This window comes from Varroa jacobsoni, unplaced genomic scaffold (assembly GCF_002532875.2).
Source record: "Varroa jacobsoni isolate VJ856 unplaced genomic scaffold, vjacob_1.0 scaffold_231, whole genome shotgun sequence".
NCBI classification, from domain to species: Eukaryota; Metazoa; Arthropoda; class Arachnida; order Mesostigmata; family Varroidae; genus Varroa; species Varroa jacobsoni.
The window spans coordinates 206,577-231,289 of NW_019213133.1; the positions used below are offsets into that span (position 1 = coordinate 206,577).

Consider the following 24,713-nt stretch of genomic DNA (forward strand, 5'->3'; position numbering starts at 1 on the left):
GTGGCTGTTGTTACAACTGGGTTGTACGTTCGAACTTACCATTAGCGTCATCGTAATGATAATGGTGATGATTTTAAGACTAATAGTTAGATTGATACATGCGACATTTTGATAGAGTCATGGCTACAGTGGTAAACAACCGCCGTAAAACAAAAATATTTTCCTTTGAGAAGACGCCATCGTTGCCGATGAACATAGTTGTCAGCGAAGCTCTTCATTCCCCGTCGAAAAGCTCGAAGGTAGCCAATCAGGGTCGAGAAGATGAAGACGATAGCTCCACTTTCACCGCCATTAACGTTATCAAGCGTAATGGGCGTGTAGGTGTGTGTGCACGAAATGCGAAGTAGAAATTAGGACGGCTGTAAGCGAAACACTTCGAAGAAAAGCAAAATTATTGTAACAAAATGGCGCCCTGCTCTAATTCATGTAAACACTGCTTAATTAAAGCTCCATACAGATGGATATATCAATTACAATTAATCTAATGGAAACAACAGTACAATGTCGATCTGTCCTGGTTGTTTTTCTCTCTTTGTCATTCATATATTGATTCTATCTTCTTGAGTTAATGATCTATTTAAATCATCTACTAGCAGTCGACCGATGCTCTGCCTGAAAGCAACGTGGTATTCTATAAATATAACGGTGGCAGAATCATGACTTCCATTCGCTTCGTTAATGAATACTAAGACAGATTTTGCCAGATAGATATGTTCCAAACAAAAAGAAAAAAAAAATACACTTTTTTATTAGCATCAAATCATAATGGAATATGAAGACGAAACATTAATGAGCTACGAATGTGCGGGCCTGTCGTGAATGTGTGTACACATAGATATATATAAGTTTGGACATAATACAAACGTATGTACACTTCTGCTAGCTTGTCAACATAAACGTTATGCTACAGAACGAAAATTTCCAAGATGAGAATATCTATATATATATACATATATATATATTAATTAATAACATATAATAATAGTATATTAGTAAAAGAGTGATATTAAAATATGGACTATATATAGCACAAGTTATGCGTTTGTAATTTTTTCGTCTATTAAAAATGGATAGGTTAACGGGTAGCCTGTATTAGCAGGTTCTGAAACTAGTAACGTTTTGCTGTCCCAATTACACGGAGATTCTCTCCTTGCTATTCGTTGGATTCGAGCGTTAGTCAAATGCGCTACACTTAACACACGCATATGTACACCTTCTGCTTTGGACGTTAATGCAGGACATCAATTGAAACACCTGCTGCCTTCCTCGTCATATCCTTTTAGCTATAGTATAGATTGCCGTAGTTACTTTTCTTCGTAGGAAAAACTAACGTAACCGTTTCGCGCACTTACTGCTACGAAGCATGTACACGAGATGTTACAGTGCTGAATGATCCTTAGTTATAAGAAGTACCGTATTTTTACATAGCAACTGATATACTATGATATGAACTGTTCAGCTCAAATGTGTGTTATGATGTCTAGGCAGAAAATAACCTAAAAAGCTCATAAAAGGACGATCCAATCTTCAATCGGATCCTTGGGAGAAATTGCTGATTGCGACTAGCTAAAAAGTCAGAAGTTTTTCCAGAGCGTTTTTCGAGATAAGTTACCAACTAATATCTGTACAATTTCTGTTCAATTAGTGCCTGCCATGGAAACGCCTTTGAATTTGGCGCCACTGCCAGTTCTCATTTTTTCGTTAGCACTACTTCGAATCCTTCGTCCGTAACAATTTATATATGTATTACAGTTAAATAGGACAGGATATTACTATTTCGAGAACCTGCTAACACGGGCTACTTGTTAACCCATCTACTGTTACGAGACGAAAAAAAATCGCAAATATATAACCTCAGCTTTATACAGTTTATATTTTAATTAATATCACCACAAATACACTATCATTTTTCCCTCTAAATTCTCACCTTGGAAATTTTTATTCTGCAGCATAATATTTATGCTCAAAGCCTTGACCTAGCAGAAGTGTACATACGTTTGTATTATGTACAGACTTGTTCCTTAAAAAAATATTGTATATACGTATTTGAAATTTAAAAAAAATTAGAGTGCGCTTGATATTGTATACAGAGGTCATTGGAGCAGAAGTACGGCCCGGAGATAGTGAGAGTTCATCTATCTACATTTTCCAGAATGTCTTTTTCGAAACGTTGTAATTGCCCCTAGAAACTGCTATACTTGCTATAGTTATGGTTGAATATGGGTATAGCATGACCAATATCAGTGGCTTACTTTTGAGTGCAAAAGGCTTTGTCCGTACGCAAAACATCTAGTTTTTCAATTATCAGAACAGATTAACAATAATTAAAGGCGCAATCGTACTATACGACGAGAACAATTTAGTTGTGGCTTACAACTGAAAAATATACGGCAATTCTAAAAATGCCAACCTCAAAATTTTCCCATTCTAAACAAGGTTTTGAGAAAACAGATTGGAAACGAAATGGACGATGTAATATAAATAACACATGGCGAAGAATAGCACATTACAGGTCCTGGCCACCAGCTGTTGAAACGTTCACCTCTTCTTCACAAAAGGAAATTATTCTCGGCATGTTTACAATAATTGTGCTTATACTTGTCTGTTTTTGAAAGCTACGTTTGTTAGTCGTTCTAGATTAAAGGTTTATATTTTTTTTTATGAAAGGGCACATGCCAAGAAACGTTTTAAGCCATCAAGACGCTATACGGAGGCGGCCATTAAATCTTCTCTTAGCGACAACAAATGAAATCCTACGTGTTTCTGTTGTGTAAACATTTGTCGCGCTAGTTTTTGGATAAATCTTGCGAATAACCGCCCCATTCGTACCATTATATTTAGTCAATGATCCCTTGGGATGTCTGGTTTTCCTCACTTCAAATAATGTCCAAGGATAAAAAGCTGTTCTGGCAACAACTATAATAAATGTAAATATAAGATAATAGTGTAAAGATTAAAACCTGTTTTAGACAAGAGGAAACGGCTCTTCGATGAGCACGTGATTTTATTGACGGCGGTATACGTTGCACGTCTCTCTATTTTCTATCCTTCCCTTTAGCCAACTGTCGAATTTACTCTTTGGTGTATTGGATGCTGCCTTTCTGTCGTTGTTGTAGGAAATAAGACATCGTATAGTAGATTGATATCTTTTTGCTCCTTCTATAACAGGCATTTCTTTAATGCACTAAACATTTATTCGATTCAAAATCTTAAGCTTACTACAAACTCATACGCTTTAGTTATTGAATGTACAAGTACACATGGGATTGTGCATACTTTTTTTTTACTATTATTACTGGAAGGCTTGGTATAGAAAAACTACAGAAGCTTCAGCCGGTAAAAAGATCTAAGATCCATCTAATTTATAGTTCAACCTAATTTTTGGACCATCCTAGTCGGCGTCCGGACTCTCCCAGTCGGCCTCTAAACTCTTCTAGTCAGTCTCCAGACTCTTCGAATCAGTCCCAGACTATCCTAGTCAGTCCCCGGATGCTTCTAATCAGTTTCCGGAACCAGTTGTAGGGCTCTCCTAGTCCGTCTCCGGATTCTTCTAATCGGTTCCCGGAATCACTTGTCAGATTTTTTTAGTTTGTCCCCGGACTCTTCTAATCAGTTCCCGGAATTAGTTGTCGGACTCCCCTAGTCAGTCTCCAGTTGCTTTAAGTGTCGCCGTTGTCCGTCTGCATACAGTGATTTTTGTACAAGGTTTACTATCTATTTACAGAATGTACCCCATGACATGTACGCGTGATCAATAGATACGTTTATCTCCCGATTGTGAAAATCAAATCACCAGATTGTGGAAAAATAGGCATAACTATTCTTCTGCGTTCCGCTTTTGCCTTCACTTGCAGGCGTGCCATAAACCTAAGGAGGGTCACCTAAACATCCACATCATATCGCATACCCACGACGATGTTGGCTGGGTTCATACTGTTGATCATTACTACGAATACAGTAAGTATTTGGTTTCCTTTATTGACAGAGTTTAAATAACACATGCTGAGCCATTGTGCATTTATGTTTGCGTTATACTACGAGGGGCCAGGTTAGCTATGATAAACTGTGTTTTTACCCGTGAATTTGTTGCGGCCGACGAATTTCCAGCTATATTCAACACTCACCTGTAACCTCTTGTCAAGGTACAATTCCAGCCAACTAGATATTTTAATTTAATCAGTTAGGAAATTTACCAAGAAGGTGCTTCTCCGTTGTACGAAGAGGTGTTTTAATATTGTAGTTCAGAATAACTGTGGTTCTCACCTAATGCATCTTAAATGATACGTTTATGTTAGAATTGTGTATGTTTAGATTACGCCTGAACAAATCACATACATAAAAGCGTACTTCATTAATGAAGTACATTTTTTCAATCTGCTTTCGTATCTCTTGACGATTTTTAATACTCTAAGCCATCCGCGCACACTTTGTAGTTGTGTTCTACAACTGTTCTTCTAGTTGTGTTAACTACAACTATTACATTACGACTACCACGACAGCTACTGTTTCTTTCCAAGGTACTGTATTTCGAACTAATCTCCCCTCAATAGCTTCAGCACGTGAAAAGGAAGGCAATTTTGTTCTCACGGCTCGCTCTTTCTCTCTTTATTTTAATATTCTCTATGTATCGAACTACAAGAGAAGTTATACTTCTCGCTTACGAGGTTCGTTAGCTGAACCACTCTAGAACGAGACTGGCAACTTCTAGAGAGTGTGCCGCTGCGATGGAAATATGGCGGAGCTTGCGATCGAGGAGAACAGAAAAATCGAAGACTTCTTCCCTTCGTTGTCGTCTAGGTACGACAAGGCCTAACAGGAATTATCCGCGTCGCCTGTTGCTACCGCTGCCCCTAACGTCAAGCTGATCCTGTGCCATTTTACCGCCGGTTTTGCCTCTTATCAGAAGGATAGGAAATGGCATCGTGGCATACTAAGTACAAAACGGGATCGGGAGGAGCCGGACGATAGCTTTAGACTCAAAAGGGATTCTTTAACTGATGCAGTCGCTATCGCTGCTGCTGCTGCTCCACCTTTGATTGTTGTTAGCGCAGGTGCTAGGGGGGTGAGAGGGTGATAGGGATCCTATCTGCATAACTGTACCGTCGGGGTGTTTTGACACGCCGCTCCTGTCTACTCGGCGGTTTTGTTTTCTCGAGCTAAAATTTGTTGATAACGACCCACATGCATATATTGACGCGAAAGCGAAATCAGCCCAAGAAGGAAGGGTTTCACGGCAACGATGAGATGTAAGCAAGCGTGACCTGCTTACCCTGTACTGCGCCTGGTAACTCATGGACGATAGTATAGTACTGGTAAACACGAACAGATCGGACGGGACAATACCCTTCGGGTAAAAATTCAGCCGGGCTAACCCTGGTGTTCGTTTACCAGAAGGCCCTAGTCTTCCGTCACGGTGGGGATGGAATTGTTGATATTCTCAAAAATCAAGTTTTATCCGACAATCACAGCATAAAATAAGAACTTCCTATATTATGTTCTCCTATGTTCTTGTTATTTCTTTTTCCTATATTCTTGTTATTGATACAATGCTTTTCAATTTACTTGGGTTTTGTAGCTGATTCAAGCAACAAATGGATCCGCCCATGCACGGACATACGTGTGTTTATACGGCACAACTTAGATCGGTTTATCTCATTCGTTATCTAGTATACCGAATAAGTTGAGAATCATGTCACATAAATATTTACCAGTCTAGTTGGCTGCAGCACGACCCAGCAAAGCTCTGAATTGCAAAAACTCCGGCGGTCTAAGCTGGCCTGGCAAAAGAGCTCGTGCAGATTAGCACTTGCATTCGAACTCTACGAATCCTTTGAAGTTTATGCAACAGGTTGCCACCAATCTCTATACTCAACATAAGCCCGCTTTGCTTCTTTGCAAAAAACCTAGGCTATTCCTTATCTCAAGAGGCGTAGAAAGGGAGCAAAAAAAAAGTAGCAAATATGGTAATACATGCCTTGTCATTGACTGTATTGACTCTTAAGTTATCCAAAAGCTTCCTTGCCACGGACCTTAGACATCGCAGAAACCATCGAATCTATAAGAAAACAGCGACTGTAGATCATGATGCTACACCGTGTCCCATGATTCCCACATCATTTAAAGCACTTTCACATACACTTACAAGATAGTCGTATTCATACTAGTTCGTAAAGGCGGGGGAAGGATTGAGGTTCGCGAGAAACAGTCTTCTAACTCTGGTTGGCTCATAAAGCTGTTTATGTACCTCTAAGAACGACTTCATAGAAAGGAATACGTTCAATAATAGACAATACAGTTTTTGCGCTGGCCAGAGCGCCGAGGTAACGATGGTAGAAAATCTTCGGCCAAGGTTACCATGTTAGGCTATGAGATCTATCTTGACTAACAAGAAGCAGCATGTAGAAGTAAATTAAAGGTCAAGGAGTTCGGACAAGCACTTTCGCAATACTGCCCTATAACGCCAGGACTCAGTATCGGCTCAGCTATCGTTGGAACAACAAATTCATTGAGAATTGTCATCGATCGAATTTTACTAATTGTCGAATGATTAAAGGGAAATGAGATACAAAACCTGTGCGCCACTTTTGACCCGTATGCATCACGGACGCTGCAGTATGACCCTAGGCTACCCCATAATTTTTTGCTATCTCAAGTACCTATTCGTTTGCCATCTTTTTTGTACCATAGGTGAAGGTTGAGATTTGATTTAGGAATTTGCGTAAATCAAAGAGCGATAGATAAATATATTGTTACTATAATTACTCTACCGCATTATGGGGCTACTGGATAAAATCTAGATAAGTAGGGCAGAACCTGTGCTGGCGTTCTTCGAAATAATGTGATTCCGAAAAGATGTCAAACAAAAAATGGCCGAGGTTCAGTGCAGAAAACTTTACGTTAACCGCACTACGTATTCTTTTGTTAAAACGAAGACAAACTATCATACGATCGAAAGGCTTCTGGTTCTTAAAAGGCCAACTATGTTAAACATGTTAAGTGGGTTTAAAGAAGGAACTTCACTGAGAGGCAATAAACAATAAAGATTAACTAAACAAGAGCTAGTTTGTGAAGTTATATAGAAATGTAGAGAGTAATAAATGAATACATACAGGTTGATGAGTTTATTGTTTTTGCCTTCAAATAACTGATCATTTCGTATAAAATCTTACTGTGAACATCATATCATTAGTTGCAACCAACACTCTCAATTAAATCGCGAAAAAAATTACACAAGTTACTTTTTCTAAGGGTCAGAACTCATGTGTAAGTAGTATATATATTCGTGGTTTTCATAAGAGGTGACCTTATTTACTGACCCCCTTAAATTATCGAGTTTTTTCCTCATTATTAATTCGGTTTCAATGGAATAACATGTGCTGATCTGCTGTAGCGCGGCAAACAGTGCATAAAGCTTCTGTTTTCCCCGATCACTGAGCGGTTCGTTTAATCGCTGGGGCTGTATTCCCTTTCGCCCCTTGTGATCAAATGGGATAAACGCAGGTTTGTGCAAATACATAAGCCAGTATCGACCTCACTGGACTGGCAAGGTCTTGGCATTGTAAAATTGTTAGCTAGGTACTACAATAGTATATATAATGCCCGAAGTTTGCAGAAGGATACCCAACGCAAAAATATACAGTTTACGTCCATAGAAAAAGCCGGTAGGTCTGTCAGGTTATTGTCAGCCATCCGTAGTACAGTCGAAATCATGTTTGAATATTTGCGTTGGCTGCCGTCGGCTTTGATACAATATACTACCAAGCTCGAATTTCGCTCGCGATACAAAATAGGAAGCTTTGTTCTCAGAACTAGAGCGCGTACAACACTCAGAAACCCTGATATCCTACACGAATAGCCACGTGGTTAATGCAGACGGCCTCTGCGCTACGAAATCAACAAGATCTTATATCTTACGCATCATTCGCGCGATTCTATCTCTGAAAGTATAAAGCACATTTAAAGCTGGATGTTTTTAAAAGCAGAAAATTACTGGTTCTAAAAGACCTGATATAACTAGTATTAATCAACAAGGCCGACGGATATCTGACAGTCAAAAATTCAAAATAAGAATTCTTCTATATGTTAGTTTAGATGATTATAGTAAATGTATTGAAAGTTACTTTCGAGTAATGTGTCCCTTGTTATCGATAAAATTAGAAGGGTGAATGAACCAATGAATCATTGGATGTTTGACAAGTGGAAACATTTGAATATACACATATCTATATATATATATATATATATATATGAAACCGCAAGCATCGGGAAAGACATATAAGCGCTATCGTACTGGTAGGTCCTTACGATCCAACGGTAAGGTGATTCGGCGATTAGGAGACACCTAGTTATTGATTTGCCCACCGCCCCGTCGCACTAGTCGGTAGCAACGATACGACTGCCATGTTATGTACTGGGTTGTATTTTTGCCCCATCCATCCGACTCCTCCGACTCTACTCAGTGTCCGTTACTAGCCTTTGTGAGTAACAGACGAGACAGCCCATGTTGCCCGCCCCTTGGAACCAAGTTTTAGTACTTCCATAGCCTTTTTGTCTTCATTTGTTGTCTTGTCCGGATTTGACATAGATGGCTCACAAGTAATGTAGACCCGCACTCGCACATAGGCAGAAATTCACACGCACACAGACAAACTTCGAACCGCCGCGACTCGATCTAAAGTAGCTGTCTTCTTAATCCACTTCGACTGCAACAAACTGTTTATTGCCGTTGATTGTAGTAGAATGAAACTGGAAAGTCAGCGACCGTTAAGCCCTGGGTTGCTTATACGTGAGAGTGAAGTGGACAGAATGCGAAAGGACATCGCCACCCCTTCTTCATCGCAGCGTGGGCAACAGAAGCAGCAGAAAGGGAATTAGAGAAGTTAAAAGCAGCAGAGAAGTTAGAAACGCACTACACGTCTGTTCGAGACGAGCTGCTTCGTGACGTGGTCGTATCCGGTGTGATATGGTAGCATTTCCACGCCTCATTAAGCACTTTCACTACTAACTCATGTCTCAGTTGTATTAGCAGTACTAGTGTGGTTGCAGTTGACGCATTATAGTCAGACTTAGCCGTCAGCAACTGCGTGAGAAGGGTATGTCAGAGTTGAGGACAACTCAGCTGCATGCTTGGTCCACTGTGCTATTCAACGGTATCATGCAGAGGGTATAGGTCGCTTTGGGTAGGTACGCCAGACCGATGTTGGCTGTAGAACAGCTCATCAATGTGACCTCCTAGCGTTTAACTCGCGCATACGACAGTTTTGTTTTTTGAGCAGCTATTTACAGTATGTGAGGTAAAATAGACGGAGCACGTCGCGCGTGAAGTCCTAATACAATCGTATAAAATCGCGTTGCTGCTATTGAGGAGGCTACTTACCAAAGTAGAACTTGGCATTTAAGGGCTCTCTCGAACAGAACTGGCATTTCGCGTGCAACGTGTTCCAGAACTACAAACGATATACTGAAAAGTTGAATTGTTGGAAATGTGAGTGGTGTATTCCACGTGCAGTCTACAAACCTTTAATGAACAAAAATCATGCCTAAAGGATACAGTCGCTATAGACGAGGCCTGTTTCAACCTCTACAGCCAACCGGCAAAGCAGGATGCCGTGGTCTTGAAGAGAAATCGAGCTCGGTAACAATGTCGAGTAGGATCTGACGTAAGGTATTGACCTACAGTGAGGTTATTTGGCGTGTCACTGACAACGAGAGATTTCAGCTAGATGTCTGAGTTACTTCCTAGATTGGGCAAGGAAATATTTAACGTGGGTTGAAATCCGCCTCCTTCTTCAGTCTGGGTCCGCATCATTACGGGTCTCTGCATGCTCTAAATAGGGGCAGCTGGCGGGTAAGCATATCCCGTTATCGATCTGTTTCGAGAAACCAGGAGCAGGGAAAATGTTGAAGTTGCTCAAAAGCGGCCAGAGCCCTGAGACAAGTATATAATAAATAACGGAGAGCACATTTAAAACACACAAAGAAGCATTTTAGCCCGAATAATTCAAAAGTTATTCAGTTTTTGAGCCCGCCGTATTCGCTTGTGACAGCCTAATCTCAGGTGAGGTGATGACAATTAGTTAGCGGCGAGGATTTACTGTATTTGACTTCAACTTTCCCGTAGTAACATCTAATAACTATTCAATGGGTTTCTTGACCACCATAACATTCACCAGATTTGTCTCGTTGTCGTGAAGTTCTGGCACATCTGTTCGGATGACCTGGATCGTGCAGTTTCGATTTTGCCCGCCATCAATATAGATAACATGTTAACATACGAAAAGTCATCTCAATAATATCGATAATGGTAACGGTGATGATTGAATGAATGACTATGCGGATGTGAACTGTGTAACGCATAACAAGGTAGTCTGGTGGTTCAAGAACATGGCCGAGTTGACGCGAAACTTACCTGTTTAGTGCTAGCTTGACGCTAAGAAAATAAGATGCTTTCAGATCAGTTTGGTCGGACTCGATTGTAGTGATCTGATTCAATCCAATATTTGAACCGAAATGAAGTCAATATACGATAGCCTTCAGTGTGGTCGAAATTCCATCACAATGTTTTCATGGGACGGATTCTATTTGCGACGTACTACAAGTTTGCGACAGTAGAAATCAACGTAAAACAGCCGAAGTCGATTATCTAATATAGCAGGAACTTTAAATGGCATTTCGCGTATGCAATTGAACTTAAGTAGCATCCTAGTCCTGTCTTCATGCTGTGTGTCATAGGACAGCGCAAGGCAAAATCAAATTACTTAAATTATTTTTTATTGAATATAAGTATGAAGAATATGTATGTATATTCTTCGTACTTATATTCAATAAAAAGCAACAAGGTGACTTACGGATGCTTATAAACCCTAATGATAATATAATGCCAACAAACAACGGTGATAGTGTATGATGTTTAGCATTTTATGAAAATAACACAAACAAGACGACTGATGCACGCGTACGCTTAGAGGCCTAAGTAAAGTTTAAGCTCCACCCGTTCAATCTCCACCTAGACCACAGACCTTTTACGTTTCCTCAAGCCCATGTCCAAAGGAAGACATGCATAATATTTTAAGCTAAATACATACATTTGTTTACGGGTGCAATATTGAGCAACGTTTGTTGAAAAAGCTAGTTAAATTTCGTTCAAGGTCGTAGCAATACCTGTTGCTGGGCTGCATTGCACCATTAAAGAAACGACTGGCAGTGAATGAAGTGAAGTAGAGGGAGATACGACCTCAACGCATCATTTAAACTTCCATTGAGTGCACACAGGCAAAACTAAAGTCGTTTTAATTGAAAAACCTTAAGATTCGCCAGTCTATAGCCTCGTTTGCAGCGCATGCACTCCTATTAATTTAAATCTAGATTTGAAATTTGTGGACTCGCTTACCACAAATACTTTTTACCCTGCAAGGGCTAAGTACTTATCGAATGGTGCTCACCAATTTAGCATAGTCTATCTGGAACGGTTTGATAATATTTGTCTCGAACAGAGATTAATGTGTACTGAAAAATCGGCATTTCACACGCCCTGTATTGCCATACGTAACATGCGCTGCCTGGACCAGCGATCCCTGGCCGTACATAATTAGCAAACGTAATGAAAGGAATAAACAGGTATGATATCAGAAAAGAGAAAGGCACTTTCTGGGCAAGCTGCTGCCTTCGGTACAAATTCGGGAATGCCAGCTTACGAACACGTTATAACCTAGGTTCAAAATCGAGGGTTAGCATCCGGCCCGCTTAATGTTACCAGCCAGTTGTTCGAATAACAGCACCCATCGTACAACTTGAAACATATATATAATCTCTTCCAATTGCGCTGTCGTCCCTTGCCTCACCTGTTCCGGTCGAGACCAAGCCATAAATCGAAAGATCCGCTCAGTTTATTTTTGGAGTTATCTGATAGTAAATTACGATACTATAGACAGAGATGCGAAGCGAGAAGATGTCTGGCTATCTAAGATTTCTTCCTCAGAAAATTCCGTCAATGGAATTTCCTACGAGAAAAGGTAAATAGTTCAGTTGCCATATATTTAGCTACCGAACACTATTATATGCCTATAGGAATATTCAGCAAAACAACAACAGGCTCCGGGTTTGCTGTCAGATGAGTCGTCCGTAAAGGAAATACATTGACCCCCTTGTTTGTACATCTTAAGGTAACCTCTAACAGTAAAAAGTTATGGAAAATATATTTTTCATTCATTGTGATTCACTAAACAGGTCCAATTAGCCCTCCCCTAAATAGCACTATCTCTATTCAGCGATAAATATCTTTAACATAACAAGATCCTATTAGTAAGTTTAAGTTGAACTATGTAGATCTCCGCTCGTTATCGTCTAAGAAGAAGTGTTTGCTTTCATCTAATTTGAACCGTTCTAAAGGTGAACGAAGGTTGCAAACGAAGTTTTCTTTGTCTAAATGTAAAGCTTTTTAAGAGGACGATTTATAAGTGGAAAAAAATTTGGTCCTATAGGTGCCACAAGCCACAAAAAGCTTTTGGAGGTAATTTTTATAAAGATTATGTGTCCTAGACAGTAGTAATACGTGCGTGTAATATCTTTCTCGCTGACTGTACTCAGACTATACGACGTGCAAACAACGCTGTCTTATTTCTCATAATTTGTGTTTGTGCGTGCCGGCGTGTTTTTAGTACACCTCATGTCCAGTTAGATGCACGATGTACGCATAAAGCTAGCATTGTAAAATTGCTACTCCTTTGAGCAGAACGTGCTACGCTGTCATCAAGATACCACTAGGATGACGCGCTCTATGGGAGATGTGAAACAGTGAAAATATTTGCTCATTTTATTGCAGGATTTCCTATGCGACCTTGCAGTTAAGGGGCTGCCAGCGTTGAATCGGACAGAATAATGGGGTCAGTAAGGTGTTGAACCGCAGTTATCGTCAAGCGCAAGAATCAGACGTGACTTTTAAAGGGCGTTAAACACACTCCATTCCTATAGGGTCCTGCCCGATATAATCCATGGCATCTCTTGAGATACCCATTGATTCAGAAAAATCTGGCACTTTGAACGTTAAGAGTGAAGCGTGACCGTGTATAGAGAGCTGGTAATGTTTTTTGAATCATTGCTAGAAGAAAAAAGCATGTAAAAAGTTTTTTTTTGTGTGTATAGGGTCGTATTCAAATTATGTACACGTTTTTTATGTTGTGATATCTATTTATATTATTCAGCTTGGAATATATACGAATGCTAACGCTGTATACAACTTACCGTAAGTCACATTTATTTTCCAAAAAAATATTCGATGTATTTTTTAAATAAAACAAGTCTACATAGTCATCCGTAAAATAATAAACAGATTTCGATATTGCTCCATTATGAAAAGTTGCTGTTATGTAAAAAAAAAAAAAAAAATGGCGTTTGTCTGACGCATCTGTCTAAGAGCCATGTTGAATAATCATCTATTAAACAGGGCTATTGCAGTTGGTATTTTTCGAGCACACCACCTATACGTAAAGCAGAGAAATACACAATTACTGATTCTGCTGACCCAAACACTGAATGAAGTACTTAAACTTTTCGAAATTAAGAAAGGCAAACTAAGTCGAATAGTGCCGCTATCGGTCTTGGACCCCTTACGATATCTAACTTTGTTTATGTTTGATAAAGATCCACTAGGTCCACTAATATCATATATTAGAGATCGTTATAAAAAGATACTCAGCTTCTGAAAATAATAGTAAGAGTAATTTGAAGTTAGTTTAAATGACTCAGTACATAACCTTCCTGACCGCTTTTCGTTCCCTACAAACAAAGGTTGCTGCGTATATCAGAGTCGAACGAGTTCAGCTTTGACAGCAGCCGTTTCACTAATTCTGCGATCAAATGCGAGTCGCAGTCACAAAGTTCACTGGATTCAATACAGTGGCCTGGATCATCATCATTATTACAGCAGATTATGGTACTCATCAACCTGATTAGCTACACGGTCCTAATAATGCGTCTGGCGATGGTGGAACTTGTCTTTTTCAAACGTAACATTTAGCGCCTCTGTTTGACTGCTACGCTCAGCTTAGACCCCCGGCCGGCTTATTACCCCATGCCCCTTCTATCTTCTGCATCTCACTGCATCGGACTGATGAGCCTAAGTGCACGAACGAATCAGCGTCTCTGTGTAGATAGGGAACAACCGACCGATGAATTCGCTTTGCACGTAAGTGGGTAGCAAGTGAAATAGAGAAGGTTATTTCACATCTAGCAAGTTGTTAACGGCTCTCCCACTTGGATTTTAAGCCCTGTCTTTTTCTTTGTCCCTAACGGACCCCGCCTAACAACAGTACAAACGGTCCCCAAACTCAAACTCCTTCTGTGTCATTCTTATCTGACCTCCGTAAGCTTCTTTAATTCTTCTCAGTCAAGTTAGAACTCTGAACGGAAATCATTCCCTTGTTGCCACATCGTCGTTTGGCTAAGGCTAATGTGACTCTGGAGTCAACAGCGATCTCAGCCTGCGCCTCTGGCAATTCTTGGTGGATTATGTCGTAATGTATTATGCCTATGTTGCGATATTATCGTCGTTATTATCATTATCTGAGCAAGCGATAGAGAGAAACAGAAAGAAAATAAACCAAGGAACGATGTAAACAACAAAAAACTAACTGACTGTATTGACAAACTATCTTTCTCCCCCTACACCGGTCTGCGCGGTCATTTCTCTTGAAGAGGACTATGCGAGAACATTGGGTGAAATTACATAAACAAGAGCGTCCTAAGCTGCCTGGTGTATAATGGGAGGAACTAGGCCATGAGAAAAATGTCTTCAGCCTGCGGTTTTTAAACCGCAGGCTGAAGTCTTTTGTGGGTGAGAGGAGTTGAGTATACGGCTATGTGACAGATACTATTTTTCCTTTCTCTGATGAGGTTTCCCGGTAGAGTCTGCGTCAAGGAGGAGGCGTCTTCGTAGAAGCAAAAGATGGATCTTGAACCATATCCAAAACGGCCGGTGGATGAATTAGTTGATGCGACCGGGCGTGTTTAACTTGTAATAAGGATACTTTAACCGTTTTTATTCAAAACCAGTCATCGAGTATAGAATATAAGAAAAGAAACATGCAATAAATTCTACTACTTGAGCGCACTACATGCATGTTCTTAACGTAAAATAATAGTAGTCATTGTTATTAACAACAAATTGTCTCTTTTGTATGCTTGTGCGACACTTTGCACGAGCATCAACTTCATCTTATTAACGAAAAAAATATGTGTGAAAAAAACTTCGAAGTGATACTGCGTAATTTTCAGTTAGACGTTTTAGTATACGTTTTATGCTGGGCTTTGATCTTTCTGTCTGTGAAGTACCTTTACAACCTTTTACAACTTAAGTATAGAAAAGTGAATTAGGGAACAAACGGCGTTACCAAATATGTGAAGGTCATCTGCGCGTATTCTTGACAAAATGTCTTCGGTCTATAGGCATCTTAAGTGCAACATATAACGAAAGGATAATATAAAAGGGTAATCTTGGGATAAGTCTTCATAGTGTGAATGCACTTTTAATGTACTTCAAAAATGACGCGCTTCGACAGAAACGTGGAACCACTCAAATAGCTGGCACTCTTGCGGGATCTTAGCTCATTTTGAAATTTTGCTCCAAGATCTCAACGGAAGAATATAAGATAATATGCTTCTTCAAAATGAAGTTGCAATGGAAAACAAATGGGAAGCATCTTAATATGAAAGGCTATGAATTCCCGATTAAATATAGTAATAAATGCAGAATATAGGACAAATATACTGCACAGTAAAAAAAAACTACAACGAAAAGCGTGAATTACTAAAAAATATCGGTTCTAGGAGGATAATAAAATATTACTTGGAATTATGGAATGAACTTAAATGAGACGGGTTTTTGCAACGAATTAAAGTTCGAGTATGGATTTGAAAACCACTGGCAGTGGGACTAAATTTCATCAACATCTTTTAAGGGACATATCGCTGTATAAACCAGTATATATACTAAAGAATTGGTGATTAGGTATAAGTTATTTATTGCCTGATTTAATCGTTTTGTCGTATTGTCTTGCAGATGTCAAGTATATTTTGGACAGCGTTATCGAAGAGCTACAAAAGGATCCAGAGCGACGTTTCATATATGTCGAAATGGCTTTTTTCACTAAATGGTGGAATGAACAAACAGCCATTATACAAAATATCGTCCGAGATCTCGTTCACTCAGGTACAGTGCTTATCAGTTTGCTAACGAGAAGGAAATCTGGGGTACGTTTAAAGCGGTTGTTGGTCTACATTGGCGTCTGCCCGACAGCTGCTCATCGATTGTCGAACGACCAGCCAAATTCGTGCCGCATGAACGATCCAAGTGATCCTTAGAAAAGCTACGCTCACGGTTGATATTAAGTCGAAAACTAGGAATTCACTATTTACCTTTCTTCGATCGAAGCTTCAACGAATATTGCCTCAGATGAGCTGATTTTATTGGCCTTCAAGACGTATTTAGTTCCATATAATAAAATCGGGGCTGGGCTGAATTCAAAGCCGTCCGATAATTCACCGCGGTCGAAAAGATGTTCAGTTTGCTACGAAAGCAGTGATCCTGCTAGCGATAAACTTATCTAAATTAGTCACCGCATGCTTTAATTATGCGGTAGGATAGATTGCCCGTTAGCCGTTGTGAGGAGACGATTACACTCAACTTACTTTACCCAACATGCTTTTTGACGAGTGGGTCAAAAATACAGGGCCGAATATTCTGCACCCATATTTCTAAATGCCCAACTCGAATATCGTATAACGTTTTGCTTGAGTTAGTATTGTTAGTATGGTGAGTTTGTTGCAGTGCGAAGACTTAATTTCGATTAGCGACGATAATTTTATAACCAAAGGGCAAACAACACTATGTGTAAATTTTTCAATACGAACGCGATTATCTGGATGTTTATAACACCAAGTGATTAAATAATTATATACTTAAAAGTATATTCATATATTATAATGAGCTTAAATTGTATATGTCAAAATGTTATAATCATGATAATAATATCAAAGCGATATCATTAATAACAATAGTTACATCGTGACAATTGCCCTCTGTGTGTGACTCTATTGCCGTTTTTTACACACATATTTTATTTATAAATTACATCTAAAACATAAACACACGTCTGCTCAGTTTACTAACCTTATTTTTAGCATAAAAGCAAATTGCGCATTCTGTTTTATTGTCCATAAATATTCCCCCTTCCCCCAAGCAATGTCGCTGTTGATTAGAACTCTAGCCTAGCTCTTCCGTGTATCTCTTCTAGCTATTCCGTCTATCTATTCTAATTCACGCATTCTACTACCTAGCGTCTATCTGGCGCGTCGCTGGTAAAGGCAAAAATTACAATGAGCCCATTTGCGATCATGATTTATGGACGGAGAACAAGCTCGAAGCGTTGATCGATATACAAAAAAATAACGACAACCCTAACTTTTTAGATGAAAGAAATACATCAATCGGGATGGGACAACGCTATATATATATATACCGGTAGAACTTTTTGGACAGTTTAAATATATGTACACACTGTGTATATATATATATATATGTATAGACGCCCTATGGGATTAACCTAATTCTATGTTCGAACTAGATCTCGACTGAAGAGGGGGCACATATTGTAGAGTTTGAAAAAGGTTTCAATCGTGTACGCTTAGTTTCTTAGTTAGCAACCGCTGTATGAATTCAGCATCTGTCAGTAATTATCGGATCAGAACTCCGACTCACTGTTTTTGCTTATCTCAGTCCACCAGCGTTTCTCCAATTCGGAGCTTTACTCCATTAGACAGCGTTTACAACTGAGCAGTTGCAGCAAAAAAAGAACGAAGACGATTCAAGTCATGTTGGCCATCAGCTTTACGAGTGTAAGATTGTATCGTGATGGCTTAATACGATCAATGCTGCCGGTCACCTCATACAGCAGCTTACAATTGTGTACAACGTTATCGAGTCCTAGGTTCGTCCACCGGCCGCGTTGATGCTCGGCTCTAAAACGCCGTCATTATAGCTATCAGCAAACGTATCACTCTGTGGTACATATGGTCTAGCTGATCTTCGATGAAACTAAAAAATAACCACTTTTCAGGCAGCTGAATGTTACTTAATTTAGACATAATAGTACTTACGTTTTCACGTTACCTTGTTCAGAAATAAGCAAACGCACGAAAAATGTAGTGAGGTTTAAAGAAATCGATGAGCGGTATGTCTTATACCCTTCAGCTGAAAATCTTCTTTCTTAATAATGTTCTTACTGAAATAGAGCATGACTTTACCAATTTTGCCAGACTTTTACGGATACTGCCTGTGTGTTTTTCGTGACAATGTTGATTTACGTGGTTTAGTGTCTTTCAGAGGTTCCATCACTACTGCTGTTGATAACACCTTTCTACTGACTTCCTCCAATTCTTGACAGGATAAATTATTAACTCATGTTGTCAGGAGCCGTTAGCCGGGGAAGGTAGGACCTGAAATGCGACAAACCTCGTAGCGAGCAGAATCGCGAGAAGTCGAAAAGTATCCCCTTGCCCTATGCCTTCAGGTGGGGTGGAGCCTTGGGCCTCGTTTCGCCCTAATCCAAAGTAGAGATGTCGATAACGTAGTTTGTCCACGCTTCGAGAGGTTAATACAACGATATGAGTATTGGATTGGCTACTATTATGATTACATAGAAAAGTGCGCTTTTTTATACGAGCACAAAAAAGAAATAGGAACACTCGAAAAGCGGGCCTAACACATGAGACTTCTAATGGCCACAGGGCATCATTTAAATAGGGCTTGATTAAGATGGTTATAATATGGGTAGGTTTTTTAGAACCTATGGTTGTTTCTCATATATTTTGCATGGTCGTGAAATGACGAAAAGAGTATTTTTTAAAATTAGTTTAATTTTTTAACGGCGCAAATAATACCACAGGCCATATTATTGATTAGTAAACACCCCTGTGCGCATAGTGCACGATTTTTTTACTAACACATGCGTATGTATTGGGTTCTCGAAAAATATTGATCGTTTCTGTGGTAAAATTAAAGCTACTATTATTTATATTCATGTATAATATGACTAAACATTTTTATTGATGATTTTCTGCGATTTCTCTGGTACTATTCTAATCCTGTCCCTGTAGAAGTTTTTTTTTAAGGTTTTTAGACGAATAATTGTGATAAGTGATATTTGTACTCTCTCACTGAAACGAAACCTAAATAGATTTTCATCTGACGGTGCGAGATCCGGGCTATAGGACGGAGGTATTAACTCTGTCCATGCAAATTTTTTCAATTCCTCTCGAATAACTTGTATGTAATCTGGCATTTGTGCTGTTCCCTTGTCCTGAGCAATCTGTTTCAACGGCTCGTTAGAATTCTGCGGATCAATCGTTTTGCCAAGTGGTAACGCTTCATAATGCACTCTTCCGTTTCAATCCTATCAAGCACAAAACATCTACTTCTTTGACACCGTCAGTCTGGACTTTCCAACAGATTGTTTTCCCACATTTTACTCACACATTATTATCATATGCGACCCACTTTTCATTACCAGTCATCAACCAGTTTTAATATGGTTCGATTTTGTTGCATTTCTGTAGAGTTTGTCTGACCAAGATGCCTCGACTTGTTTTTGTAACCGGCTTTATTTAAACTGACTTCATTATTTGCTGGTGAAAATCTAGTTCTTTGGCGGTAACATTTCTAGAAGCCGTATCGCCATGTCGGTCTTGCTCAGGCGACTGTTTCGCCGTCTTTTGCCGTTTGTTGGCCGACCTCTACGAGGAGCATCGTTCGCATGGAAATTTTTGGGCCACCTTCTTTAATAAAGCATCTTGAGTTTAAATAGTCAAAGTGTTACAGGTCTGGGCAGCCTTTTTTTTATGATAAACAATTGAAGAATATAGCAATATTTTTCAGAATTTCACTGTTCTTCAAGGCGTTCTGTGTCGGGTCTGAATACAAGCGTGCCAGAGATTCTAGTTCATCTACCTAGGCTAGCTGTCAATTTTCAAATGACCCAACGCGATCCATATCACCTGAGATGTGTGACGCCGCAGCCAGGTAATTACAGAGATGGTCGATACTAAATTCGATAACCCTGTATGTCTACACGATTAAAGTGAGTTAACTAAACGCGTTATCGATATATGATTTCAACAAAGGTAACGACGAATCACTCAATAAATCGTTGTACCTTTATTTGAAGTAGAACGAGCATACTTCTATTAGGGTATGCGGAATACGGGAAGAGTTATCGAACGTCAAATTTATGTATATACCTGTATAGGTTAATTTCTTCGGTCTCGCCACTTGCTCGTCACTAGATCACCTTCTTTTCAAATTTTTCATGACCTACGGCCCCATTCCGTGACGTAGAGTCAGATCGTTTTTGCGGCAAGCCGTGTTATACTACTAAGGCCGTCGACACCTCAGCCGTTCATCAATCATCGTAAGTGTGGATAATTTCTCTTTGAATCCAGCATTGTAGTTCTACCTCCGCCGATACTATGGCGTAATTTTTTGAATTGCTTTACAACAGTCGTCGCGAGGTTGTTGCGACGGTCGCCTTAACTGCGATGGATCGGACACGACTTCAACCCAGATAACACCCCGTATCTATATTCATAACAGTAGCAATATCGACAGCAATTACAAGATTCAAGAGATAAGGACGTAGCTACCAGATAAGCAGGACTAAGTAAGTAACACAGTAGAGACCGAATGAGCAAACGAGGAAAGAGTCTGGGGGGGGGGGGGTCAGAAGGTACCATGCCGGCTATTGCCAGCACTGATTAGTCACGAGTGAGGGAATCACACTAATAAAAACGAAATTGTTATTGTATTTTTCGTTGCTACTTATCAACGGCACACGGGTGGATCAGTGTGTCTTGTTCCGTACCTGGTAGGACAATCATTCATATGTGCGCTTGCCAGTTGTTCTTACAAATAGGCACATAAAGACGGAAAAAGGGAGCATAATATATGCTCATATGCTGCGACTGGAGTATGATACGGATAGAAAACTGGGCATGTCTAGGAAGAAAATAAATACGAATCTCTAAACAATTTCGCTTGCTATAATGCAAAATGAGATAGGTGGCTTAAAACGAAATTAGTGGTGAGTGAACGCGAAAAGCCGGAAAGGCACATGGACCTTAGTATGAAGCAAATATTACCTTGTACCATTGCATCCAATAAATCCCTAATCTGGGAGTTTTTAGGTCAAACTGTTCTCCATTCAAAAAGGTTGCAATTACTAATTTAAAACCCGTTCGGCGATAGTATTTATTAAAAATATTAAAAGATCAATAACTACATTACTACACTAGTACTCAGTTATCACATTTTCTGTAATGTGTCTTTGCGGTAGATTTTTCGAAGAAAAGTACATGGGAACCCATACCAATGACAGCGTTAGCCTCATCTAAATTATAATGACTTGCATAATCGTCAGCTCTTGTTCCTACGCATAGTAAACCATGTATGTCTCAGCTGATGGCGTAATCAGTAATTCTTCTGTCTAGATTTGTCTAGAAATATGTTTGCTTATATCCCGTCCCGTTTGTTCCAGGCCGTCTCGAGTTCATCTCAGGAGGTTGGTCTATGTCAGATGAGGCGGCTACGCATTACTCAGCTCTTATTGATGAGATGACCATAGGAACCCGCTGGCTTAATGACACGTTCGGAGCGTGCGGTCGTCCGAAGATCGGATGGCAAATAGATTCATTTGGACACTCTACAGAGCAAGCAGCGATCTTTCGAAAGGTAAGCTTCCACCTATTAGCAAAACTTGTTTATGACAATCCTGAACTATATCGATTATATAACACCAAAGCCGTACTTCAATTTAACTTTCCGTGAGCTGTTTAAACCCGCTAATTTCGATGTCATCCACTAATGCTTTGTATTAAGTAAAATTCTGACAGGTTTATCAGACGTAATGCATATTTTTTTTAAAACTAGGCCAAATGTATTTGATGTATAGATAACAAGCAGATTCCTCTAGTGGCGCTAGACAGGTTCAACTTTCTTTTTTTTATTGAAACATCCGGCCATACATTTTCTGCTTGTAGTCTGCTAAATACATTCACGCACGCACGCTCTCGGATGCTGCTCTAAGTCATTAAACATTGCCTAGTGCGCCTTTGCTATCAATAATAAATGTAACAATACTGGTGCAATCGGGTTGGTCCATTTTCTGCTTTCTCCTATTTTGTCGTGCAACTGGCTATAGCTGTCCGATACTGTGTTGTCCTTTCCAGCAGCGGTTATTAAACATGTTAAAATGAGAGGCCTTCAGGCTACTCCTTTGACCCAGTGTCCTTAAATAGTTGCTTGCCGTTCTTTGCGTCTGGAATCCATTGTTCTCCGCATGCACTTGGCAACTTCCCACGTGCTACGGGCGATCGTTACTAAATCAACCCCCAGGCCAGCACTGCTGAAGGCAGTAAGAGCAGTGGGATCGATTTTTCTGTATGGCCCTTGAAACCGTCTAAAACAAGCTCTTTTTGAGATCCCTTACGGCTGCTACCTCTTCTGTCAGTTTAAGCAGCTACACCCTACCACCTACTACCACCAGTGCTCCCGCGACGATTGTTTGGAGTCTTTACGTAGGAGGGTACGGGCTTTCATTCGGATATCTGCTGAGGCGAGCGGTTTAGCAATGCCCTTTGTTTGACATCGATTCACTTGTCTATGTCTTTATGGTAATGATGATGACATCAACATGATGACTATCATGCTGACAATGTTGGCCTCTTGTGGCAAAGGGGGGTTGGCTTGGTCCAGAGACCCCAGTCGGCCCAAACGCAAGCGACACAGAAGGCGGTGGCATTCCTTCCAGCATTGCAAAAGCACATAATGGGGTCTTCACATGTTGGCTTTTCTTTACCGCTACGATGTCACTTGTCATGAGATAGATTTTGAAGCGGTGCGTTACTGAGCCCCAATCTCTTCGCTCGACTTGCCTATCCCGCTGATACTGCTGCTACTTGGCGCATCGATTTATTTCCTGCTATATCTACTGCTCCGTAATCACCGTGACGATGAGGGAAAAACAGCATGCCCGGAACTGACCGGTGTTGTGTTGAAAAGGTTAGGGTGTATGCTGTGTACGTGGAATATTTGAGTGAGAGGCACACAATACACGTTGTTCCGTTTCGGCAGAACAGATGGGGCAACGAGTAAGGCGTCAGGCAAGTTAACTTTGAGTACTGGATCTCGTTGGGTTTGTGACAGCTTACTTTGCCTTCTCCGGGTGTGCTTTGCCAAACCCTCCCCTTTGCATCTAGCCTGCTCGTTATGTTTGCCGGTCGCGCTAGAGGAATTGCTTTCCTTGAATATTGTAGGAGCAAGGTGTGCTTTTTTTTGTTTTCGCTTTGGTCTCCATTATTCTGCGGTAAGACGCTTTCGCAGCGTTTTTCACTGCTCCCTAACATTCTGTTCCGTCTCTCGCAATTTACAAGTTACCGCAAGCTGAATACGAGAACACGGACATCCGTTAGTCAGGTGTCGATGTCTTGGAAGCCTTCGTTTGTTCGATTTCTTTTTCTGGGCGCTACCCTCCAGTGGAGAACATGCCGTAGTCGTTTTTACCATGCAACTTTGTAGGACTTGCTTACGAGGTAAATTGTAACGTGCTACACCCAATTAATGATTCGGCTACTGGATCACGACTTGGCCATCGATGGCCAATGGCTTAAATGACCGCTATGCAGAGTTCCTAAATAGCAACAAGCGAAGTTCTACGAAATGGTAGGTGTAGTAAGCCGTACTATTCGTACGTAGTTCGTAAGAATTCATTTGGCAGTGACGGCGTCCGTCACCTCGTGCCGTCCCCTGCGAAGTTCGTCGAAGCCTAGTTTTCGATTTCTTCATTATGTATATACATAGAGAAAGACTAATGGCATCACTGATTCGCCAGTTGTTCGAAATCTGCTCGAACCGAACGTGAATGGATCCGAATCTATTCGCTGGGTAACTCATTTGCTACGTCCTGAACAAAACGCTCTAGAGCAAACACAACTACGAAAATCACCCTCTCGGTTACCCTCTCCGCTGCTATTCATGGAAACAAGCGAGCACAGAGCAGCTGCTAACAAAACGTATAAGAAACGTAAAATTTCGAAGCGGCTAAAGAGGAAGTGCGTTTTGGATATCGGAGAAGTTATATACTATACGCTTGTACGCAGATAGCATTGAATAGTCCTGTTTGATTGGCATTTTTTTTCTGGTGCACTGTGTCAACCATTACAAATAGAACGGGTAAATAAAGGAGGATATACAAGACGATGGTCAAGGCTACATAATAAGCTGTTTGCTGAGATGCCCCGAATTACGGCTCCACTCTTGTGGTTACATAGATAAAATCGGATACAAAATTTCAATGAGATGCGTTTGATACAGTTAATCATGGTCGCGGTCGGCATGTTTACGACTTAGACGGAGAGTTATAGATATATGTGTTATTTTGCAACGCCTGGATGATCGTACGGTCTGATTTATAGCGTTGCGGCTATAAAGTTCCTGAAGCGTAATTCGTTAGCTGTTTAATGTTCTTTTATATTTGGGACAATGGATTCAGTAAGATTTTCAGAGCAAAAATGAAGAATAGAGGTTTAAGGCAATGGTGCGAGGAACGCTGACGACGGCCGTGAGCAAGCAATACATTTCCTAAAAATCGAATTTTGTGAATTGATGTTTT

At 40.2% G+C, this 24,713-nt stretch overlaps 1 protein-coding gene across 1 annotated transcript in view; it reads left to right on the forward strand.

The window, feature by feature from the left end:
- LOC111273848 (lysosomal alpha-mannosidase) overlaps window positions 1–24,713 on the forward strand; it is a 90,327-nt gene that overhangs the window by 33,255 nt on the left and 32,359 nt on the right. Inside the window, exons 4-6 of the mRNA XM_022855846.2 lie at window positions 3,855–3,957; window positions 16,055–16,204; window positions 21,582–21,775. Coding sequence (XP_022711581.2) covers window positions 3,855–3,957; window positions 16,055–16,204; window positions 21,582–21,775 — 447 coding nt within the window. The remainder of the gene's footprint in view (window positions 1–3,854; window positions 3,958–16,054; window positions 16,205–21,581; window positions 21,776–24,713) is intronic.